This window comes from Salvelinus namaycush, chromosome 5, assembly GCF_016432855.1.
Source record: "Salvelinus namaycush isolate Seneca chromosome 5, SaNama_1.0, whole genome shotgun sequence".
In the NCBI taxonomy this organism is placed as follows: domain Eukaryota; kingdom Metazoa; phylum Chordata; class Actinopteri; order Salmoniformes; family Salmonidae; genus Salvelinus; species Salvelinus namaycush.
Genome location: NC_052311.1, coordinates 71,830,925 through 71,853,540, shown reverse-complemented (window position 1 = coordinate 71,853,540; position 22,616 = coordinate 71,830,925). Strand labels below are relative to the sequence as shown.

At 42.4% G+C, this 22,616-nt stretch overlaps 1 protein-coding gene across 2 annotated transcripts; it reads left to right on the top strand.

Moving 5' to 3' along the window:
• Positions 1-133: 133 nt before the first annotated feature.
• LOC120048868 (nuclear receptor ROR-alpha A-like) lies at positions 134-21,358 on the top strand. Of its 2 annotated transcripts, XM_038995166.1 has the most exons (11): positions 134-659; positions 4,868-4,897; positions 16,825-16,910; positions 17,022-17,163; positions 17,336-17,656; positions 17,753-17,982; positions 18,415-18,547; positions 18,682-18,789; positions 19,439-19,549; positions 19,747-19,856; positions 20,270-21,358. In XM_038995166.1, exons 1-11 carry the CDS (start codon positions 599-601, stop codon positions 20,426-20,428), a joined length of 1,491 nt encoding a protein of 496 aa, XP_038851094.1. In that variant the 5' UTR covers positions 134-598; the 3' UTR covers positions 20,429-21,358. The 2 variants fall into 2 exon arrangements, with proteins under 2 accessions (XP_038851094.1, XP_038851095.1); XM_038995167.1 differs by lacking the exon at positions 4,868-4,897.
• Positions 21,359-22,616: the final 1,258 nt, after the last annotated feature.

Sequence of the window (22,616 nt, the reverse complement as noted above, 5' to 3'; positions counted from 1 at the left end):
TTTTGCGTTTTGCTTGCCTGCCCTCATATATATTTAGGTAAAATTCGTTGGTTGGGCTATGTTTTAACCGGGCACTACAGAATAAAGACCGACCCTCTGCAGCAAACAAACGGTCGTGAGTTATTACATAAATCCTGGTGACATAACCTCTGAGCGCGAGCTCGGGACGACAGCCAGGGCGCAAAGAGCAAGCGGGTTGAAACCGGAGTAGCCTGAACTGCTTGTACAAGGAAGTTCGTTGCAAAAATGAAGTTGGCTGATATTATCCTCACGTGAAGACAAGACGGAATATGGAGAGAGTGACAACAGAAAATGACAAAGACGTTGTCAGAGTAAATGAGCGTACTGACTAACAGAGATGGTAGTGCATGTTTTAAAGCGCATGCGCCGTCCCTGCCTCTAGAACAGCAGGTAGTTCTATATATTTAGAAATAAAGATCCAAAGTTTTTAAAGTTATTTATTGTGCATAGCAAAACGCGCGGTAGAATAGACAATAAAAAGGGGTGTGTAGACACGCTTGTCCCAGGAGTGTGAAGTGGCGTAGTGTGTGTCAGAGCCAGGTGCAAGCACACGCAGTTTGTTTTGACGGGGGGAGTTATGGAATATGAGGAGCCCGAATCACCCGAACACATCACTACAGAAGAGCCAATCAAAAGAGGTGAGATATATTATCTTGATTATTGATAGGTTAGGCCTAGTGTATTCATGTGTAGGCTAGGCCTAGTCTATTCAGTAATTTACATTTCACAAATGTCAATTATTTGCAGATGCAACTTATTGTTTTAGCTATACATTGTGGATTGGGTGAAATGAAAAGGTCACAGATTTGCATTATAAATTAATGCACATTTAAAGGTGAATGTGTGTGTGTGTGTGTGCTTGTGTGCTTGTGTGTGTGGATCCACATGTATGCACACACACAGACACACCTGTTTGCCAGTCTAGAGCATTGACTATTGTGTAGCAATACCTAGGGATGACAGAAGTGCTGTATGAGTGTTGGTATACAGTCACTGCCCCCTTCTCCCTCTCCTCCCCTATCACCCTGTCCCCTCCTTTAAGAGAGCCTCATTCTAATGCTTATCTCTCCCCTCTCTCCTCCCATTTCTCTTTATCTTTATCTCCTTCTCTCTTTTTATCTCTTATCTATCCCTGTCACTATGTCTCTCTCTTACACATTAGTTGTCTCGTTCTCTCTCTCTTACCCCCCTCACTCTGTCTTTGTCAGATCACCAAGGCTCCCTCCCGCCAAGTTCTTTCTCTGCCTTCCCCCTCACATCCTCCACTTTCTCATCCTGCCTCATTCACTCTCCCTCCTCCCATCTTCCCTATCCCTCACTCTTTTTCTTCTTACCCCATTCCCTCTCCTCCCCTTCTTCCCTCCCTCCCCCCTCTCTCATTAACTCACCTCTCTTCTGTTGTCCACCTGATGGTGTAACTCTTGCTCCTTGAGGGTAAACATGGCAGTAATCCTCTATAAAACCAGGGATTAGCTCTTAGCTGTGTGGGCCTGTTTTGGGCTTGCTGCATTTCCCAGCAATACACAGTCTAAAATCAAACCATGGCTTTCAACTTAGATTCCTTCAGTCTCTATCACACGTACTCCATACGTCATTCATGAAATGACGTCATCCACCAGGCCTAAACCACAGGTGTCAAACTCATTCTATGGTGGCCGAGTGTCTGCGGGTTTTAACTCCTCCCTTGTACTTGATTAATCAATGAAGGTCACTGATTAGTTAGAAGCTCCACTCACCTGGTTGTCTACTCTAGGTCTTAATTGGACACAAATTGAAATTCAATAACAAGAACCAGCAGACACTGGGCTCTCCATGGAGTGAGATGGACACCATAGCTAAATATAGGCTACAGACTCAGATGGATATTTTCATCTTTATTCCCTACATTTAACCAGGTCTGGCTGAGAGGGTGCACTGATACAAATATCCTGCAATGATGCCGCAGTTGTCCTCTAGATACTTATCTGGCTTTAGAACACATTAAAACCCTTTCTCACGGTGCCGTGACACTGCATATTACTCTCTCCGTTACTCATTGACAGGACATCATGATAGCTATACACTTCTGCACCAGAGAGCTACTCTCTTCTATACTGTGTACATACATGCACGCACACACAAACACGCACACTCTCACACACACGTGAATGTACCAGCAGTCGCTCCCTTATTACATCACAGTGTGTGTGGAGAGCTGATAATGTGTAACATGCAGCGGTTATCTCTGTGTGTGTTCTTCTGTCACTCTCCAGCCTGCAGCTGCTATATCTCCATACAGAGTAGGATAGAGAGACGGGGAGAAGAGAAACCCTTGGAAACCGCTTTTGATTAAATAGCGCCGTCTAAATCTTAGCAAGACTTCCATTGTTAGATAAAGTATTGATTGAAAAAGACAGAATGCTGCTGTTTGATTGGATTGAGAGAACAAGGGAGATAGACAGATACGGAGAGAAAGAGAGCGATAGAGAGAGATAAGATGGGGCGGGTTGGTATTGATGCTGACAGACCAGTCTTTCTGAAAAGTAGAGCACATTGAGGAGTTAGAAGAAGATAGCGGTTTCCATTGCCTTCATGTTGGTCTTGTGTAACATGGCCTCTTTGTCCCCACACTGTGGCTTGGGCTGATACTCAGTGGCATGGGTCAGGTGTCACTGCAGTTCTCACTGGAATCAGATCATTAGCACTTAGGTTTAGGATTTAATTTAGTTTGGAATCACATGAAATTGACTCATGATCCGACAGCATGACGTTCTTAGTCCAGTGAAGGTTGAAAAGCGACTCAAATCCTTACTTTTTGCGTACAATCGCAAACGGCAGTGTGTGTGTGTCTATGCGTTTTCTGAGTCTTAAGTGTGTATGTTTTCTGTGTGTGTGTCAACTGCTCTGCTTTCACCAGACCTCTGTGTTCTGCTTATGAAGCAAACGTGATTTGATGAGGAGGGGAAACAGAGGGAAGCAGTGAAAGCCGCAGCAGACCTTCTCTACCCCAGACACAAAGACCCAGGCTACCTCTGCCTCTGTCTGCCTCCACCCAGCGATGCTTATCTCCCCTGCCCTCTCTCAACACACACGCACACACACTAAAAATACACACCTCAGCTTGGAAACAACCCCCACACACACATACACACACCCAGTCTAATATGAACTTTCTCACAATTGTGGTCAGAAAGCTAGACTCCCACCTTCCTCCACTATAACTGTGTCTGTCTCTTACTCACCAAGGTGTGTGTGTCTGCGTGTGCCTGAGAGAGAGTTCAAACTCCATCCACACTCTGCTTGTGTCAGCTCCTACTCTCCCAACTCTCTCTTTTTCAAGGCTCTTCCACACCAATTCATTTCATACAACAGACACTATAAACACATCAGGCCCTGTGTGCAGAGGCCCAGCATCATCCTGGCATAAATTCAGTTCTCCTCTGTTGTGTCAGAGAGACATTGACTCAGTCCTCCTCGGTTGTGTCAGAGAGACATAGACTCAGTCCTCCTCTGATGTGTCAGAGAGACATAGACTCAGTCCTCCTCTGTTGTGTCAGAGAGACATAGACTCAGTCCTCCTCTGATGTCAGAGAGACATAGACTCAGTCCTCCTTTGTTGTGTCAGAGACACATAGACTCAGTCCTCCTCGGTTGTGTAGACTCAGTCCTCCTCTGATGTGTCATAGAGACATAGACTCAGTCCTCCCCTGTTGGGTCAGAGAGACATAGACTCAGTCCTCCTCTGTTGTGTAGACTCAGTCCTCCTCTGATGTGTCATAGAGACATAGACCCAGTCCTCCTCTGTTGTGTCAGAGAGACATAGACTCAGTCCTCCTCTGATGTGTCAGAGAGACATAGACTCAGTCCTCCTCTGTTGTGTCAGAGACACATAGACTCAGTCCTCCTCGGTTGTGTCAGAGAGACATAGACTCAGTCCTCCTCTGATGTGTCATAGAGACATAGACTCAGTCCTCCTCTGTTGTGTCAGAGAGACATAGACTCAGTCCTCCTCTGTTGTGTCAGAGAGACAGACTCAGTCCTCCTCTGTTATTTTTACATTTGAAATGTAACCTTTATTTAACTAGGCAAGTCAGTTAAGAACAAACTATTATTTACAATGACGGCCTACACCGGCCAAGCCCGGACGACGCTGGGCCAATTGTGCGCCGCCCTATGGGACTCCCAATCACGGCCGGTTGTGATACAGCCTGGAATCGAACCAGGGTGTCTGTAGTAAAGCCTCAAGCACTGAGATGCAGTGCCTTAGACCGCTGCTCCTCTCGGGAACCCTATTGTTATTGCCAGAGAGACATAGACTCAGTCCTCCTCTGTCAGTGTCACGTCCTGACCATAGAGAGCCCTTATTTTCAATGGTAGAGTAGGTCAGGGCGTGACTGGGGGGTTAGTCTAGTTTATTATTTCTATGTGGGGTTCTAGGTTGTTTTTTCTATGTTGGTGATTTTGTATGATTCCCAATTAGAGGCAGCTGGTAATCGTTGTCTCTACATGGGGATCATATTTAAGTAGCATTTTTCCCACCTGTGTTTTATGGGATATTGTTTTGAGTTAGTGCACGTAGCATCTCTGTAGTCACGGCTCGTTGTTAGTTTATTGTTTATTTGTTTTTGTCTTTGCTAAGTTTCACTTTATCATTAAATTATGTGGAACTCAACATCCGCTGCGCCTTGGTCCGATATTTATTCCAGCGAACGTGACAGTCGGAGAGACTGAGATGAGCCCAGTTGGGAGTGAGTGGGATGATAAGGGACATGGGGCTGAAGCTACAGTAGAGCATTGAACTAAGATGTGAGAGAGGAAGTGTGTCTTGTGTTCAAGCAGAATTTAACTTCTATTTTCTTTGCTACAGGAGACACTGTGTCCAAGAAGACTCATTTGAGTAAGTGTTTGTGTTTGTGTGTGTTTGTTTCTGTGTCAATATGCTTGTCTGTACATGCCCATGTGTTATGTGTGTGCTAGTTATATGAGCATGCAGTGTGGTTATGCCAGGATCGCTAGTATTTGCACACATTTGCACCTGTGCTGAAAAACACACACACACACACACACACACACACACACACACACACACACACACACACACACACACACACACACACACACACACACACACACACACACACACACACACACACACACACACACACACAGGTTTCTCTGTGGTGCCAACATCAACATTATAGCTCTGTTATGCACCTGTGGTACTTTGTGTAGACAGTATTCTCCTTTTTGATGGATTTAGGTTTGGAGATAAACTCTATATTGGTATTCTGGCATCTGGATGCAGATAGTATCAGATAGCATCTCCTTCACATGTGGTGGTGTTTCTGGGCTGTTTCTGCTCCTGACTACAACACACCTGTTACTTTTGAGTGGAGGGAGAAAATTGAAAAATGCCTGGTCGGTTTTCATGATACTAGTTTTCACTTTGAATAATAATCATACGGATGATGGAATGTGTATCATCAGAAAGCTCTCTCTTTATTGGCTGTTTCAGATGTCTGTCTATACTCAATTGGCTAGTTAGGCTGTCACTCTGTGCTGTTGGTACAGTCCTATCCTCTTGACGTGTTAGAGAAGTACAGTATATGTCCTTTCATGCCAATAAAACTTTTTTGTATTTCAATGTATATTTGAGGGAGATAGAACGGTGGGTACAGAGAGTGGTTAAGGCTTTGAGGGTGACTAGGTGAGTGGGTTACGCACAACAAAGAACGGGAAAAAAGTACCGTAAGAAAAGAGAGAGAGCAAAAGGGGAAAGGCCCTCTGTATTTCACACGCACACACACTGTGTGACTGACAGAGCGCTTGAGCAGTGACTAGCGGAGACTCTGAGGCCTAAACATTCTGTAGGTGCACTAAGATAGTCACTCTGCAAGATAAAGGACAGACAGAGAGAGAAGAGAGGAAAGAGAGAGAGAGAGTGACAGTGACAATTTGACAGTGATTGTGAATTGAGGGTGAACAAGAAAGAGAGAGAAATAGAGTTTGTGAAAGTGGGACAAGAAGACTGAGAAGTGGAGTGAAGATGATGCGAGGTAGGAGTGATGGCCTTGATTTAATGTGTGTTACTCTGTACCGTATCTGTGTGTGTGAGAGAGAGAGAGTGTATACTGTACTGTAGCCTACATTTGAAGTATGTTTGTTTGGCTTTTTTTGGTCCCCCATTCTCCTTCCGTATTCCTCCAACTCTTCAAGTACAGCAACAGCAACGTATCCGCTCACAGTCATATTCATTTCTAAACTCAAAACATGATCATGTAAATCTATTTTTCAGAATGATGATAGTGCATTGTGTTTCAGCCTGTTGGCATGTCCAACATCCTCACCAGATTCTGGTCCTGTTTCTTTCCAAAACCTCCAACAACTTGACTCTGTAGCTGCTCTTCAAGTTTACATTTGACATTTTAGTCATTTAGCTGACGCTTTTATCCAGAGCCACTTACAGGAGCAATTAGGGTTAAGTGTCTTGCTCCAGGGACAGGTTTTTCAGGGGGTTCAGGGGCTCGGGGATTCGAACAAGAGGTTAAGAGCCCAACTCATAACCACTAGACTACCTGCCCCCCCAAGTGTCTGCTGATTTTTGTTCTAGTTCTTCTAGAAGCATAATGGAGTCAGAATAGAACCGTTTCGTCTGATTCTACAGGGCTGTAGAAGTGATATAATGTAACCATCTATTTTGATAATACTCTTGAAAATAATGTATATATTTCAAAACATCTTGCACAGCATTATCACTTATTGTAAAAATACACAAGTGATGTAGTTATAAAATGTCAAGGTGGAAGTTGGGCCTAATCAGTCTTCAAAATATTTGATCGTTTTTGTCTAAATATGTAAATGGTTAACTATGACTACTTGTTTAGGTTGCTTTGAAACCAAATGAGGGATCTTTGAAGCCTCTCATTGGTTAGTAAGTGGGCACTAGGACATTTAAGTGTCATTACTGTGGTCGTGGATACTGTCCTGATATGACTAAGTATTTTACCTGCTTATGTTTCAAAGACTTAAATTACAGCAACACATTTCCATGTTCTCTCACTACCACTCACACAGTCTGTGATGTGACACACGAGAACTACCACACACAGTATGTGATGTGACACATGAGAACTACCACTCACACAGTCTGTGATGTGACACACGAGAACTACCACTCACACAGTCTGTGATGTGACACACGAGAACTACCACACACAGTATGTGATGTGACACACGAGAACTACCACTCACACAGTCTGTGATGTGACACACGAGAACTACCACTCACACAGTCTGTGATGTGACACACGAGAACTACTACTCACACAGTCTGTGATGTGACACACGAGAACTACCACACACAGTATGTGATGTGACACACGAAAACTACTACTCACACAGTCTGTGATGTGACACACGAGAACTACCACTCACACAGTCTGTGATGTGACACACGAGAACTACCACTCACACAGTCTGTGATGTGACACACGAGAGAGGAACAGGGACTGTGTAGGCAGAAGGGGAGAGAGGAACAGGGACTGTGTAGGCAGAAGGGGAGAGAGGGATAGGGAGTTTGGCATGAGACCGTACTGTGTTGTGAGATGGTCCTCTCAGAGCATCCTCTGCACCAGTTTCTATTCACGCATCTATATGGCGCCATAGGGACTGTGTAGACACACACACACACACCGTAGCACAGCTGCCCCTCTGTGGTTGGCGCCTCAGTGTGTGTGTGTGTGGTAGTGTGATATACACTGAGTGTAGAAAACATTACCAGGTGAAAGCTACCAACCCTTATGTCACTTGTTAAATCCACTTCTATCAGTGTAGATTGAGGGGAGGAGACAGGTTAAAGAAGGAGTTTTAAGCCCTGAGACATGGATTGTGTGTGTGTGCCATTCAGAGGGCGAATGGGCAAGTTAAAATATATCCCATTGAACAGAGTATGGTTGTAGGTGCCTGGGGCACCGGTTTGTGTCAAGAACTGCAATGCTGCTGGGTTTTTCACACAACAGTTTCCCGTGTGTATCAAGAATAGACCACCACCCCAAGGACATCCAGACAACTTGGCACAACTTTGGGTAGCATTGGAGTCAATATGGGCCAGCATCCCTGTGGAACGCATTCGACACCTTGTAGAGTCCATGCGCCGACAAATTGAGGCTGTTCTGACGGCAAAGGGGGTGCAACTCAATGTCAGGAAGGTGTTCTGAATGATTTGTACACTCAGTGCATATCTCCTGTGTGTTTGTCACTGAATATAACATGATGCAGATGTCATTTCTAATATTACACACACTGGGCTCTAATTTTAATGTCAAGGAAGGAGAGTTTTCACCTTAGCTCCTAAACCCTGTTAGAATAATTAACACAACTGTAGACTGTTTTACAATGATGACATTACTTAAATACAACAGTGAACATTTCTGCATTTCAAATCATTTTTCTCTGAGAGTGGCCCACCACCATAGCCATAGGCTTGGTTCAGGCGGCGTTCTCCGTTCACAAACAAGAGTCTGCTGATGCTTCTGGGGGATTCCTGTTCAGATTCCTGTTCTCTTACTTCAAAAGACTTTCCTTACGCATACATACAGCTGCACACACATACACACTTCCAAAGCACCTCACTTTACTTCAAAGAGTTGATACCAAAATCTGAAGTAACACATTCACCCCCAAACATGAGAAATGAAAGAGAGCAGTCACACAGTCACACGGTCACACACCCATCACCATTACTTGGTTTACCTCACAACTCATTATTGTTCCCCTTGGACTCAGTCTGGGGTTCAAAACAGCCTTTCTAAAATGCTTATGTTGAAATACGTAAGATGTCTTTATTATTGATTGTGAAGATTTCCGTTTTTTTTACTCACTAGAGCCACAGTTCTTCTAACCAGACAGCATGGTATTACTCACAAATTACACTTTCCAAAATAACTATTCAGAGGCTCCACTCAAAACAAATTCAGTGTGATGCGTATCATTTCATTGAAGATATAGTCTTCAAGCTTGTCATGTAGAGAATTCTCATGGCAATACTGTAAAAAAACGGTGTTATTTATCTAGGATTATCTTGCATAAAAATGTTCTATCTCTCAAAGCGCTTTCAATTGTATAGCTCCCACATCCACTTTCAATATAGCACCCACCTGGGTGGTGCACAACTTCCATTTTGAGGCATACTGTCCCCACATCAGCTATCACCGCTCAATAACCTACCAATAACAAATAACTTACATTAAATGGGTCTCAAACGGCACAAGAAACTTCAAAATATACGTTAAATTAAATGTGTCTTAAATTCCAGAGATTCCTTTACTAATTAAGTTATATTAGTATTATAAATATGTTATAGCACATTTACAAAAGTTTTAATTGTAAAGCATTAAGAGCATATTAAGGTTAAGTGTGATGGATACGTATTTGATATTTACAGCATATATAATTCAGAGTCTCAGATGTTTCATTTAAAGTAATTTCATTCTAATTATGATATTTGCTTCTATATTTTGTCATGTTTCATATTAAGGTTTTTCAAATGTGGAATTGATTCATTTATAGCAAATTGTTGAAATCTACCAAGAAGTAAGTAACATTAAGGATCAATAATCACCCTAAATACATTTACATTTATAGCTATTTTATTCTTTGATCATATTTAACCAACATTTCTGATTCCCTTTGGAACATCTTTATTGTCATATTTGTCCAGATACTGCTTGTCAGTAATAAGAAATAAAAAATCATATCAAGTAATCGTTATCTAGACCAACATTTTTTGACAGAAAAACACAAGTTATTTTTGGTTGAAACATGTCAGTGTGCCGTCAATTAGATTGGAGATTTTATTTCAAAGTATTCACACAATGTTCCAATGTTATCTCAAGTAAATCTCTTACTCTCTAAGGATAACCGTATGCCCTGTGTTCTCTTTGTCATGCATCTGTATGTTGGAGGGTGTAATTCTGCGGGGTGTTTCCTGTGGAGGAAAGTTGAGGTTTTTGTCCGTTTACAGAGCAAAATGCAGAATGCTGACAGGGGACTTTATACAAAGACAAGGGAAAGGTGCTGAATGGCACTCGCTGCTCATGTCAGAGATATTCAACCCCTTATGAAAGACAATGGACATTTTATATAAAAGGCCCTTTTTTATTAGGCTGCATAGCCTCTGATAGTGGCTTTCTACTGCCCTTCTGCATTAGCTCAATGAACCTTGTCGCGGAAACCATCACAACCTCACTGTATTTGATTTGACTCTCGCTTTATGTATAATACAGTGCCTTCAGAAAGTATTCACACCACATTTTATTGTGTTACAGCCTAAATTCAAAATTGATTAAAGTAAGATGTCCTACATACAATACCCCATAAAGTCAAAGTGTAATTGTGTTTTTTGACATTTTTACAAATTAATTAAAAATGAAAATCTGAAATGTCTAGAGTCAAGTATACAACCCCTTTGTTATGGCAAGCCTAAATAAGTTAATGAGTAAATATTTGCTTAACAAGTCACATAATAAGTTGCATGGACTCACTCTGTGTACAATAATAGTGTTTAACATGATTTTTGAATAACTACCTCATCTCTGTACCCCACACACATAATTATCTGTAAGGTCCCTCAGCCGAGCAGTGAATTTCAAATACGGATTCCACCACAAAGACCAGAAAGGTTTTCCAAGTATTGACTCATGGGTGTGAATACTTACAGTTGAAGTCTGAAGTTTACGTACACTTAGGTTGCAGTCATTAAAACTTGTTTTTCAACCGCTCCAGAAATTTCTTGTTAACAAACTATAGTTTTGGTAAGTCCGTTAGGACATCTACTTTGTGCATGACACAAGTCATTTTTCCAACAATTGTTTACAGACAGATTATTTCACTTATAATTCACTGTATCATAATTCCAGTGGATCAGAAGTTTACATACACTAAGTTGACTGTGCCTTTAAACAGCTTGGAAAATTCCAGAAAATGATGTCATGGCTTTAGAAGCTTCTGATCGGCTAATTGACATCATTTGAGTCAATTGGAGGTGTACCTGGGGATGTGTTTCAAGGCCTACCTTCAAACTCAGTGCCTCTGCTTGACATCATGGGAAAATCAAAAGAAATCAGCCAAGACCTTAGAAAAAAATTGTAGACCTCCACAAGTCTGGTTTATCCGTGGGAGCAATTTCCAGATGCCTGAAGGTACCACATTCATCTGTACAAACAATTGTACGCAAGTATAAACACCATGGGACCACGCAGCCGCCATGCCGCTCAGAAAGGAGACGCTTTCTGTCTCCTAGAGATGAACGTACTTTGGTGCAAAAAGTGCAAATCAATCCCAGAATTGATTTGCACTTGTGATGATGCTGAAGGAAACAGGTACAAAAGTATCTATATCCACAGTAAAACTAGTCCTATATCGACATAACCTGAAAGGCCGCCCAGCAAGGAAGAAGCCACTGCTCCAAAACCGCCATAAAAAAGCCAGACTACGGTTTACAACTGCACATGGGGACAAAGATTGTACTTTTTTGAGAAATGTCCTCTGGTCTGATGAAACAAAAATAGAACTGTTTGGCCATAATGACCATCATTATGTTTGGCGGAAAAAGGAGGAGGCTTGCAAGCTGAAAAACACCATCCCAACCGTGAAGCACGTGGGTGGCAGCCTCATGTTGTGGGGGTGCTTTGCTGCAGGAGGGACTTCACAAAATAGATTGCATCATGAGCAAGGAAAATTCTGTGGATATATTGAAGCAACATCTCAAGACATCAGTCAGGAAGTTAAAGCTTGGTCACAGATGGGTCTTCCAAATGGACAATGACCCCAAGCATACTTCCAAAGTTGTGGCAAAATGGCTTAAGGACAACAAAGTCAAGGTATTGGAGTGGCCATCACAAAGCCCTGACCTCAATCCTATAGAACATTTGTGGGCAGAACTGAAAAAGTGTTTGCGAGCAAGGAGGCCTACAAACCTGACTCAGTTACACTAGCTCTGTCAGGAGGAATGGGCCAAAATTCACCCAACTTATTGTGGGAAGCTTGTGGAAGGCTAACTGAAACGTTTGACCCAAGTTAAACAATTTAAAGGCAATGCTACCAAATACTAATTGAGTGTATGTAAACTTCTGACCCACTGGGAAAGTGATGAAAGAAATAAAAGCTGAAATAAATCATTCTCTCTACTATTATTCTGATATTTCACATTCTTAAAATAAAGTGGTGATCCTAACTGACCTAAGACAGGGAATTTTTACTAGGATTCAATGTCATGAAGTTTGAAAAACTGAGTTTAAATGTATTTGGCTAAGGTGTATGTAAACTTCCGACTTCAACTGTATGTAAATTAGATATTTCTGTATTGCATTTTCCCAAAAATTGCAAGAATTTCTAAAAGCATATTTTCACGTTGTCAATATGGGGTATTGTGTGTCGATGTGTGAAAATAAATTATTTTTAATCCATTTTGAATTTAGATTGTAACACAACCAAATGTGGAATAAGTCGAGGGTTATTAATTAATTAATTTTTATTTAACCTTTATTTAACTAGGCAAGTCAGTTAAGAACAAATTCTTATTTACAATGACGGCCAACCAAACGACAAAAGGCCTCCTACAGGGATGGGGCCTGGGATTAAAAATAAGTAAGTAATAAATAAAATATGAATATAGGACAAAACACACGTCACGACAAGAGAGACAACACAACACTACATAAAGAGAGACCTAAGGCAGCAACACATGACAACAACATGGTAGCAACATAACATGGTAGCAGCACAAAACATGGTCAAACATTATTGGGCACAGACAACAGCACAAAGGGCAAGAAGGTAGAGACAACAATACATCACGTGAAGCAGCCACACCTGTCAGTAAGAGTGTCCATGATTGAGTCTTTGAATGAAGAGATTGAGATAAAACTGTCCAATTTGAGTGTTTGTTGCAGCTCGTTCCAGTCGCTAGCTGCAGCGAACTGAAAAGACCAGCGACCCATGGATGTGTGTGCTTTGGGGACCTTTAACAGAATGTGACTGGCAGAACGGGTGTTGTATGTGGAGGATGAGGGCTGCAGTAGATATCTCAGATAGGGGGAGTGAGGCCTAAGAGGGTTTTATAAATAAGCATCAACCAGTGGGTCTTGCGACGGGTGCACAGAGATGGCCAGTTTACAGAGGACTATAGAGTGCAGTGATGTGTCCTTTAAGGAGTATTGGTGGCAAATCTGATGGTCGAATGGTACAGAACATCTAGCAGTTCGAGAGCACCCATACCTGCCGATCTATAAATGATGTCTCTGTAATCTAGCATGGGTAGGATGGTCATCTGAATCAGGGTTAGTTTGGCAGCTGGGGTGAAAGAGGAGCGATTACAATAGAGGAAACCAAGTCTAGATTTAACTTCATCCTGCAGCTTTGATATGTGCTGAGAGAACGACAGAGTACCGTCTAGCCATACTCCAAAATACTTGTATGTAGGGGCGGCTAATGCAATCCAGTTGTAGCCTAGGTGATTTCTGATGCTCATTGACAGAGGGAAGATGATGAGGGAGGGGAATAGAGATTATATGTGTATCTGTGGACTAGTGTTGCATAACATTTCTCTCTCGCTCTCTCTACAGTATTTCTTGCTCTCCCTCGCTATGCCCACTCTCCCTCTCTCCTTACCAGTCACTTCTCTCTCGCTCACTATTACTCTCATCTTCTATTATCTCTCTCTCAACTCTCTCTCCCGCTTTTCTTTCTTAATTTAGATCAGTAATTCTGTATTTTTTTCTGAATCTGGCCTATAGCTGGTTTGGCTCAAGAGATCAGGGATGGGATGAGGGGGGACTGAGAACTCAGTGTCAATAGTATCATGTCAGTAACTGTCGAGACCATATCATAATTTACTACACTGAGGGGAAATTGAAAAGTCAAGTAAAGGTTGAGAACAGTAACATGGATCCACCTGCCATCCCTAGACGAGCTGCTGTTTGTTAGTGTGTAGGATGTCCCAGGGCCATAGTGCCGTAGCAGACACTACCATAGTGACTAGTCAGAGGAGACGGAAGTGTAGGAGGTCATGTTATATTAGCTAGCTGCCATCGCTCCTCATCCGTTCCAGCAATACCACCACTGGTGCTATCAACAGATGTGAAGGAGGCTGGGTAAATGACGGCTCTGATGAAGTTGGAGCCAGGTTAGCTGTTAGCCAGGTTAGCAGTTAGCCAGGTTAGCTGTTAGCCATGTTAGCTGTTGATCTTAACTAGATGGATAGGCCTGCCTGGGGTAGAGATGCCTATAACAGTTAAAGATAGGGCTGCTGTGCACATCACAGAAGATCACTGACTGGTCTTGGTGATGGAGATCTATAGATATATTTGAGAGAGAGATTTATCTAGAGGCCTGTGGTCTGTATAGGTGGAGAGATATGAGAATAAAGGACACATAGAGGAAATAGACCAATATCAGCAATGTGGCTTCAGAATAAGATGAAGAAAGAGAATAGAGAGATAGAGGGTGAGTTTGAGAGATAGGGACCAAGATGGAAACACAGTTTGCTGTGGCAGTTGCAAATTATTCCTACGTGTTTTAAATCATCAATGATCTAATGTGGAGATGAGTCCACATCCCACACCATATGTTGTCTATGGTATTGCTGATCCTCATACAGCCCTGTAGTACATACTGGTCCTCAATCCCAAATGAATGGAAAAGATAGAGACATACATGTGTGTATGTGTGTCAACAGTGAAAGGTTGTGGGTCAGGTTGGTTTCCTGTTGTTTGAGGTCGAGAATCAGAACTGAGAGAGCAAAAAACAGAGACCACTGACTCTCTCTCTCTCTCTCTCTCTCTCTTGCTCTCTCTCTCTTTAGCTCTCTCTCTATACAGTTTTGCAGGCAGTCACTCTACTTGTTCTATCTACCCACCCATCCATTCTGTCTATCCACTTTCCCATTAACATTCTCACACAATTAGTCAGTCTTCATGAAGTGTTGTTCAGTTGTTTTACTGCACATAGACAATACCATGCATGCAGTCTTTAGGGTTATAGTTTGTTACTCTTTTCAGATGTGCAGTATAGTGTGTATTCTATCAGATGTTCAGTATACTGTGTATTCTATCAGATGTTCAGTATAGTGTGTATTCTATCAGATGTTCAGTATACTGTGTATTCTATCAGATGTTCAGTATACTGTGTATTCTATCAGATGTTCAGTATACTGTGTATTCTATCAGATGTTCAGTATAGTGTGTATTCTATCAGATGTTCAGTATAGTGTGTATTCTATCAGATGTGCAGTATAGTGTGTATTCTATCAGATGTGCAGTATACTGTGTATTCTATCAGATGTTCAGTATACTGTGTATTCTATCAGATGTTCAGTATACTGTGTATTCTATCAGATGTTCAGTATACTGTGTATTCTATCAGATGTTCAGTATACTGTGTATTCTATCAGATGTTCAGTATACTGTGTATTCTATCAGATGTTCAGTATACTGTGTATTCTATCAGATGTGCAGTATAGTGTGTATTCTATCAGATGTTCAGTATAGTGTGTATTCTATCAGATGTGCAGGAGGTTTCTCAGTTTCACCGCTGACTGCCCTCTTACGGCCTCTGGGAGATTCCTGTGGCACCTGAAAAGAGGGCACAAACACTTGACACACTGACACACACACACACACACACATATTTCACACAATTAATTGCTGTACTGTAAACACAAGGGATTGTCTCACCTCTTGACAAACTAACTTACACACACCAGCACAAAGAAAGACAAACACTCTTCCCGAACTCTAAAATCACGATGGAATAGCGTATTTATTTTCATATGTTCTGAATGTAATAATGTATGATTTGTTGAATGATGAGGAGGTGGGGGGGAGGAGGATGGACATTCCTGGCAGTGTCAACCAAGATGAAAGACTCTATTACTGGCAGCACTATCCTTTATGAGACAGATAGAGAGAGAGGGATGGAGAGAGCGAGAGGTGAGATGAAAGAAGGATAGTCAGAGCAAAAGAGAAGCCAGTTAACCACTTGAAAGACTGAGGTTGACACCTTCACCTCCTCCTCCTCTCTCCATTCGCAAATATTCCCCCTCTACTGTTGTCTCTTCTGTCTGTCGCTGCGTATTTCATGTCATTCGGTTCATTTTTAACAATGTAAGAAATGCTAATGAGAGGAAAACAGAATATTCATTCTTTCACTCTGATTGCAACGTTTGATGACAACCAAGCAAATTGTCTCTTTTTTAACAAGCCCGTATTATTGTAGCAAAGCTGCAATATGTGTGTTTGTTCATGTGAAGTGTTGTTGATTTGTTAGGGGAATGGTCAAACCTCAATGGGATAGATATACTGACATACCTGCTGAACACACACAACGCAGGTGTCACGTAATCAGGTGTCACGTACACAGACCAAAAACCCGTTTTCCACTCCATATTTGTGTGGTCAACCAACTTTCTCAGTCTGATTTTGTGTTAATGTTACCTCTCTGCAGTCTAGGTTTCTCTTTCCCCTTCCTGCCCTCAATTCTCTTTACCATCATCTATATTTCACTTTCTCTTCTCCCCCTAAGGCTCCCTAAGGCTCCATTATCTCCTTGATAGACAGTTCTGAATGGGCTCACACTGTAGTTCTGAAAGATCTGGGTTTGGACATTGGCTACATTGGCTCTGCTGGCCAACGTAGTCCACAGGTGTTTGTGTTACTGTGAACTGTAATGTGTGTGTTAACTGTATTATGTTACTGTTAACTGTAATGTGTGTGAACTGTAATATGTTACCGTTAACTGTAATGTGTGTGAACTGTAATGTGCGTGTAGCTGAGATTGAGGTGATTCCCTGTAAGATCTGTGGTGATAAATCATCAGGAGTTCACTATGGAGTCATCACCTGCGAGGGCTGCAAGGTGAGACTGCAGCACTACACACCTGATTTCACTCTGACCAAGCAGACATAACAAACAGACTTATTTCCAGGGGTTTCATTGGTTATGTCAATGGTCCTCTCTCCCCCTCAGGGTTTTTTCCGGCGTAGCCAGCTGCCGTCCGTGTCCTACTCCTGTTCCAGACAGAGTAACTGTCCTATAGACAGAGCCAGCCGCAACCGCTGCCAGAGCTGCCGACTGCAGAAGTGTGTGACCCAGGGCATGAGCCGGGATGGTGAGACACGCATGCACACAAAAAAAGATGTCTCCTGGTAAAATAAAGGTTGAATAAATACACACTTTTCAAATCACTTTACTTAAAAATATATATTTTATTTAACCTTTATTTAACTTTATATGAGGGTAATTCAACTCATCTCCACCACAAACTGTTTTTGTTTCCCCAGCGGTGAAGTTTGGTCGGATGTCGAAACGTCAGCTTGAGTCTCTGCGTGCCGAGGTGGAGAGACACCGTCAGCAGCAGCAGCATCTCCAGGCAGAGGCCCAGCCCGCACTGCCCTACCACAGCAAGGCATGCCGTTTCCGGACACCCCACCTGCTCCAGGCCCCGGCTCCGGCCTACTCCTTCCCTGGAGAGCCAGAGCTGCCACCCTGCCCGACAGATGTGCTCCCCTACCTGGTGTGCTCCCCAGGCGAGTCCCAGGCTCCAGGTCTGGCCTACCAGGGCTCCTGTGTGTTTCATGGCAGTGGGCACTCAGACAAAAGAGGTAAGGGAGTGGACACATACACACACTCGAAACACATAATCAGACTAGCACTGTTTAATATCTATTACCCCTTCCTTCTCACTCCCTCTTCTTCAGGGTTCGACTCCCGTCAGCCGTCTCTTGACCAGACGATAGGGATGGGAATTAGATCGTATGACCCAGAAGACCCCTACTGCCCTTACCCCACCTCCCTGCTACACATAGAGGAGCTGTGTGACAGTATTGTGCGGTCCCATAGGGACACCAGTCAGTTCAGACTGGAGGAACTGCAGGCTCTGAGATGGAAGTTGTTCAGCAGAGAGGAGCTCCATGCCTACCAGAGCAAGGTACTGTACCAACACATCACTGGTCTCTTATAAATCATCAGTCACTCGTCAGTAGTAAATAACAGTTTCATTAATAAGTTAAAAGAAGTCTGACCCCTGAAATCAAGTTTTTCATTTTATTTTTTATTTTACCTTTATTTAACTAGTCAGTTAAGAACAAATTCTTATTTTCAATGACGGCCTAGGAACAGTGGGTAACAACAGATTTTTACCTAGTCAGCTCGGGGACTTGATCTTGCAACCTTTTCAGTTACTAGTACAACGCTCTAACCACTAGGCTATCTGCCGCCCCAGATGTGAAGAAATCTGGTCTCTCTCTTCTCCTTCTCACTTCTTTTTGGAATTCCCTCTCCCCTCACATCTCTCTTTTTCTCTTGTCTCCCTCCCTCTTTCTCTCTCCCCCTCCCCCTCCCTCCCTCTCTCCCTCTCCAGTCAGTAGATGAGATGTGGCAGCACTGTGCCGTGAGGCTGACTGAAGCGGTACAGTACGTGGTGGAGTTCGCCAAACGCATCCCAGGGTTCCGTGGGCTTGGACAGAACGACCAGATCACCCTGCTCAAGACTGGTGAGCCGAATCCACCTGTCAATCACTACTTACTCTACTGTCCTCTCTCAAGAAAAGTCTTCCTGTAAGAAGTGCACATTGCCATTATTAAATATTCTCTCCCCTCTCTCTCTCTCGCTCCATCTCTCTCTCAGGTTCGATGGAGGTGGTTCTGGTCAGAATGAGCAGGTGTTTTAACACAGAGAACAGCACCGTCTTCTTCGATGGGAAGTTTGGCAGCACTGAACTTTTCAAGTCTCTGGGTTAGTCCATTGGTTCCTAGTCTTAGCTGTTGAATGGATGCTACACTGCCCTCCATAATTATTGGGACAGTGAAGGATTTTGTATTCTTATGGCTCTGCTCCAAAAGTTTGGATTTGAAGCCAAACAATGACTGAGGTTAAAGTGCAGACTGTCCGCTTTAATTTGAGGGTACATAGCACCCCCATTTTAGGGGACCAAAATGATTGGGACGAATTCACTTATGTGTATTAAAATAGTAAAAAGTTAAGTATTTGGTCCCATATTCATAGCACACAATGACTACATCAAGCATTTGACTCAAAACATTTGTTGGATGCATTTGCTGTTTGTTTTGGTTGTGTTTCAGATTATTTTGTGCCCAATAGAAATTAATGGTAAATAATGCTTTGTGTCATTTTGGAGTCACTTTTATTGTAAAGAATAGAATATGTTTGCTAATACTTCTACATTAATGTGGAAGCTGTATGATATTTGTGTGTCTAACCATCTGAACTTTAACTTCAAATACAAACTTTTGGAGTATAGAGCCAAAATATTTTTTTAAATCCTTCACTGTCCCAATAATTACGGAGGACACGATCTCATATTAACTTCACCAATTGGTTCCTAGTCTTAGTGGTGCTAACTATGCTAACTGTGTCGTTGCAGGCTGTGGTGATCTGATGGTGGCGGTGTTTGACTTCGCTCACAGTGTGTGTGCCCTGAGACTGACTGAGCAGCAGATGGCTCTCTTCAGCTCACTGGTGCTCATTAACCCAGGTAAGACACACAAATGCACACACATTCTGTAAAATGATACTGCAGATAATCTTAGTACAATAAAGTCACAGATCTGTAAAGTCACATATCCGTAAAGTCATAGAACATAATAAGCTGATTAATGGTATAAAATTATCTATTTTATCTCTTTTAATCTTTTTTTGTGTGTATTTGTGTGTGTGTGTGTGTGTGTGTAGATCGCCCCTGTCTTGAGGATAGAGGCAGAGTACATAGAATGAGGAGAGACTTGGAGGTATGCCTCAGCCACATGCTACGCAGAGACAACCAGGAGAGCCTTCAGCACAAGGTAACACACACAGGCACTTGCACATATACACACGCGCACACACACTCACGCATTCAAGTTTGACGGAGTAGTGAGTTACCAGTGGTGTAAAGTACTTAAGTAAAAATACTTTAAAGTACAACTTAAGTAGTTTTTTGGGGTATCTGTACTTTACTTTACTATTTATATTTTTGTCAACTTTTACTTTTACTTCACTACATTCCTAAAAAAAATAATGTACTTTTTACTCCATACATTTTCCCTGATACCCAAAAGTACTCATTACATTTTGACAGGAAAATGTTCCAATTCACACACTTATCAAGAGAACATCCCTGGTCATCCCTACTGCCACCACTGGTGTTTACCCTCTATGACATCACTGGACAGTGTGTAGAACTGTCATTGACTAGCTCTGTGTGTGTTGTCCCCAGCTCTACCAGAAGGTGTCAGTGTTGCAGTCTCTGTGCAGTCTTCATGTGGAGAAGCTGCACTGGTTCAGCCAGCGCTACCCGCTCATCGTCCACTCTGTCTTCCCTCCTCTATACAAGGAGCTGTTCACCTCCGACCTGCCTTCTGTGGACTCCCTCTGAACTCCCTCTGAACTGCACCGTACATGTTGACAGATAATTAGACACAGAAACATGCATACAGTAGTAGACAGACACAAACATAGACACTTAAGAGACACACAGACACATACACAGACACACAAACTTAGAGACACAGACACATGAGAATGAATTGATAACATGACATGAAATTACTTTGAATGCTTCACTTGTTGAATAAATATATTTTTGTCATTTCAGAGAGCTTTGATTTGATGAAATTATTTCAGTAGCCTATTAGTGATTGGACATTGAAGTGATTTTCATGCAAAAAAATGTTTTATAGATTTTTGTTTTGTTTTTCCTTTTTGAGAGTGTTATTTCGTCCTTGAGATTATGTATGTTATTTTGACTCAGGGCGGCTGTTGTGACTGTATCCAGACCAGTTTCTAGCTGGTATAAATGACCATATTTAGATGATCACTATGAAATCTAATGGGTGTTTTCTGAGTTGTTTTTAAATGTATGACTTTACAGAGTTGGCAAACCCATCAGACTGAGTACCTGAACTATAGCCCATGGGCCCCACGGTTCAGGACCCAAACACACAGTCAAGTATATAGCTAGTCTTCTCAATGAACTGTGTGTGGATCGAATTTGACCAACAATCCTATCTGTCTCTATCGAGCTTTAAAAGAGGCTGTGTGTTGCATTAGAACAGAGTCAGAAATCCTAGACAGGCAGAAATGTAAATATGAGTAATCTACAACATTTGATGCTGGGTAATATTGCTGTAGGCCTACAGTATGTAGGCATTTGAATGACTAACTTTGGGCATGACTGTTATTGTAAACAGATTTTACAAACATTACCGGTGTGTTTCTTTAACGTTCTCTGTTAGGAGACAAACTAAGTGTTACCATGGTGATTCCCATGGCTTCCAATAAACTGCTGATATGATTTAAAAAATGACTGGTGTTCCTGTATTGTCTGTTTTCCCAATGTACAAAATAGGATGCAATAATTGTAATGTAATAATCTGTAATAATTGCATACCAGGAAGGGAAAGAGCTTGAAGAAACATAGCAGGGGAGAGCTCAGTGCATGCAGCTGCACACTGGTCGAATTGACATGTTTTAACATCTATGACAAAACACACACAGACATTCCTGCTTTGAGCCGTCCTCAACGGTGTGTGTGTTTGATTCATAGACTATCCAATGAGCCGAGTTTGTTCTATCGACATCTGTGTGTATTTGTGTGTGAGAGAGCGTGGTGAAAGCAAAGTAGACCCCAGCACACTGCTGAATGCTGCGGCTGTTCGAGTGCAATTTCCAGGCTTGAATCATCATTTCCACTTGAGTTTCAAACGTAACTTAGTCACGCATTGATGTCATTGAGGGTCAAAATTCAACTTAAGTGGGAGTTAAGATTCACCTCTTGATGAACTGCAGAGGCATTCAGCAGTGTGCGGATGTCTGTCTTTCTTTCATGACTTTACCTTCGGTACCTCGTAGCTGAAAGTATCCTAACTGGATGTGGGTACAGAACACCACTTCTTAACTGTGTGTGAGAGTGGCAGTGGCTGACATTCAGCTGAGCTTTGTTGTGTGTATGGGAAGACTTTTGTTCGGTCTAAGAGTTTGTATGAGAGAACTGAAGAATGTTGTTTACTGAGCTCCCAAGGAGAAGTGACTAAGACCCGGGTGAGTTGTTAGGACATGATTAAGACAACCACTCTCTCTCTCCGCCCTACAACCACAAACGCTTCAAATCCGGTCAGAGAGGTTGCCCAGCGTTCAGGGACTAGGATCAGTCCCACACAGTAACAGTGACAGGGAGAGTTACATGTGGTCTCTCTCTGAGTTGTTTTTTGCTGTGCTCTCTGGCCTTTCCTGGGGAATGTGTGTTCTGTTCCAGCACAAACACACATTTCTGACTTACTGGTTCTTCTAGACACATCTCAGAACAAAAACTATCAGTCAAATCTGGCATACAATCTCTGTACCATCAAAAGTACTAATTCTGTGAGATTAAAGTACCGTTTGAAGATTATCGGTAGATTGTCCCTTGAGTTTTAGTCATAAAAGCTATTTTACTCTTCCTCCTCTTAATTCTGCTTTTCCTGGGAAGTTCTAAATCTGAGAAACACTGCTCAGGGACATTGTATTTGTGTGTCACCCATGAAGGGGAGGAGGGATGAAGGGGAGGAGGGATGAAGGGGAGGAGG

Excerpts from the sequence above, each read along its gene's own strand:
- LOC120048868 (XM_038995166.1), top strand. The coding sequence starts at position 599 with ATGGAATATGAGGAGCCCGAATCACCCGAACACATCACTACAGAAGAG. Across the intron at positions 16,911-17,021 it reads TCACCTGCGAGGGCTGCAAG|GGTTTTTTCCGGCGTAGCCA; the intron begins GTGAGACTGCAG and ends TCTCCCCCTCAG. Across the intron at positions 19,550-19,746 it reads ACTGGTGCTCATTAACCCAG|ATCGCCCCTGTCTTGAGGAT; the intron begins GTAAGACACACA and ends GTGTGTGTGTAG.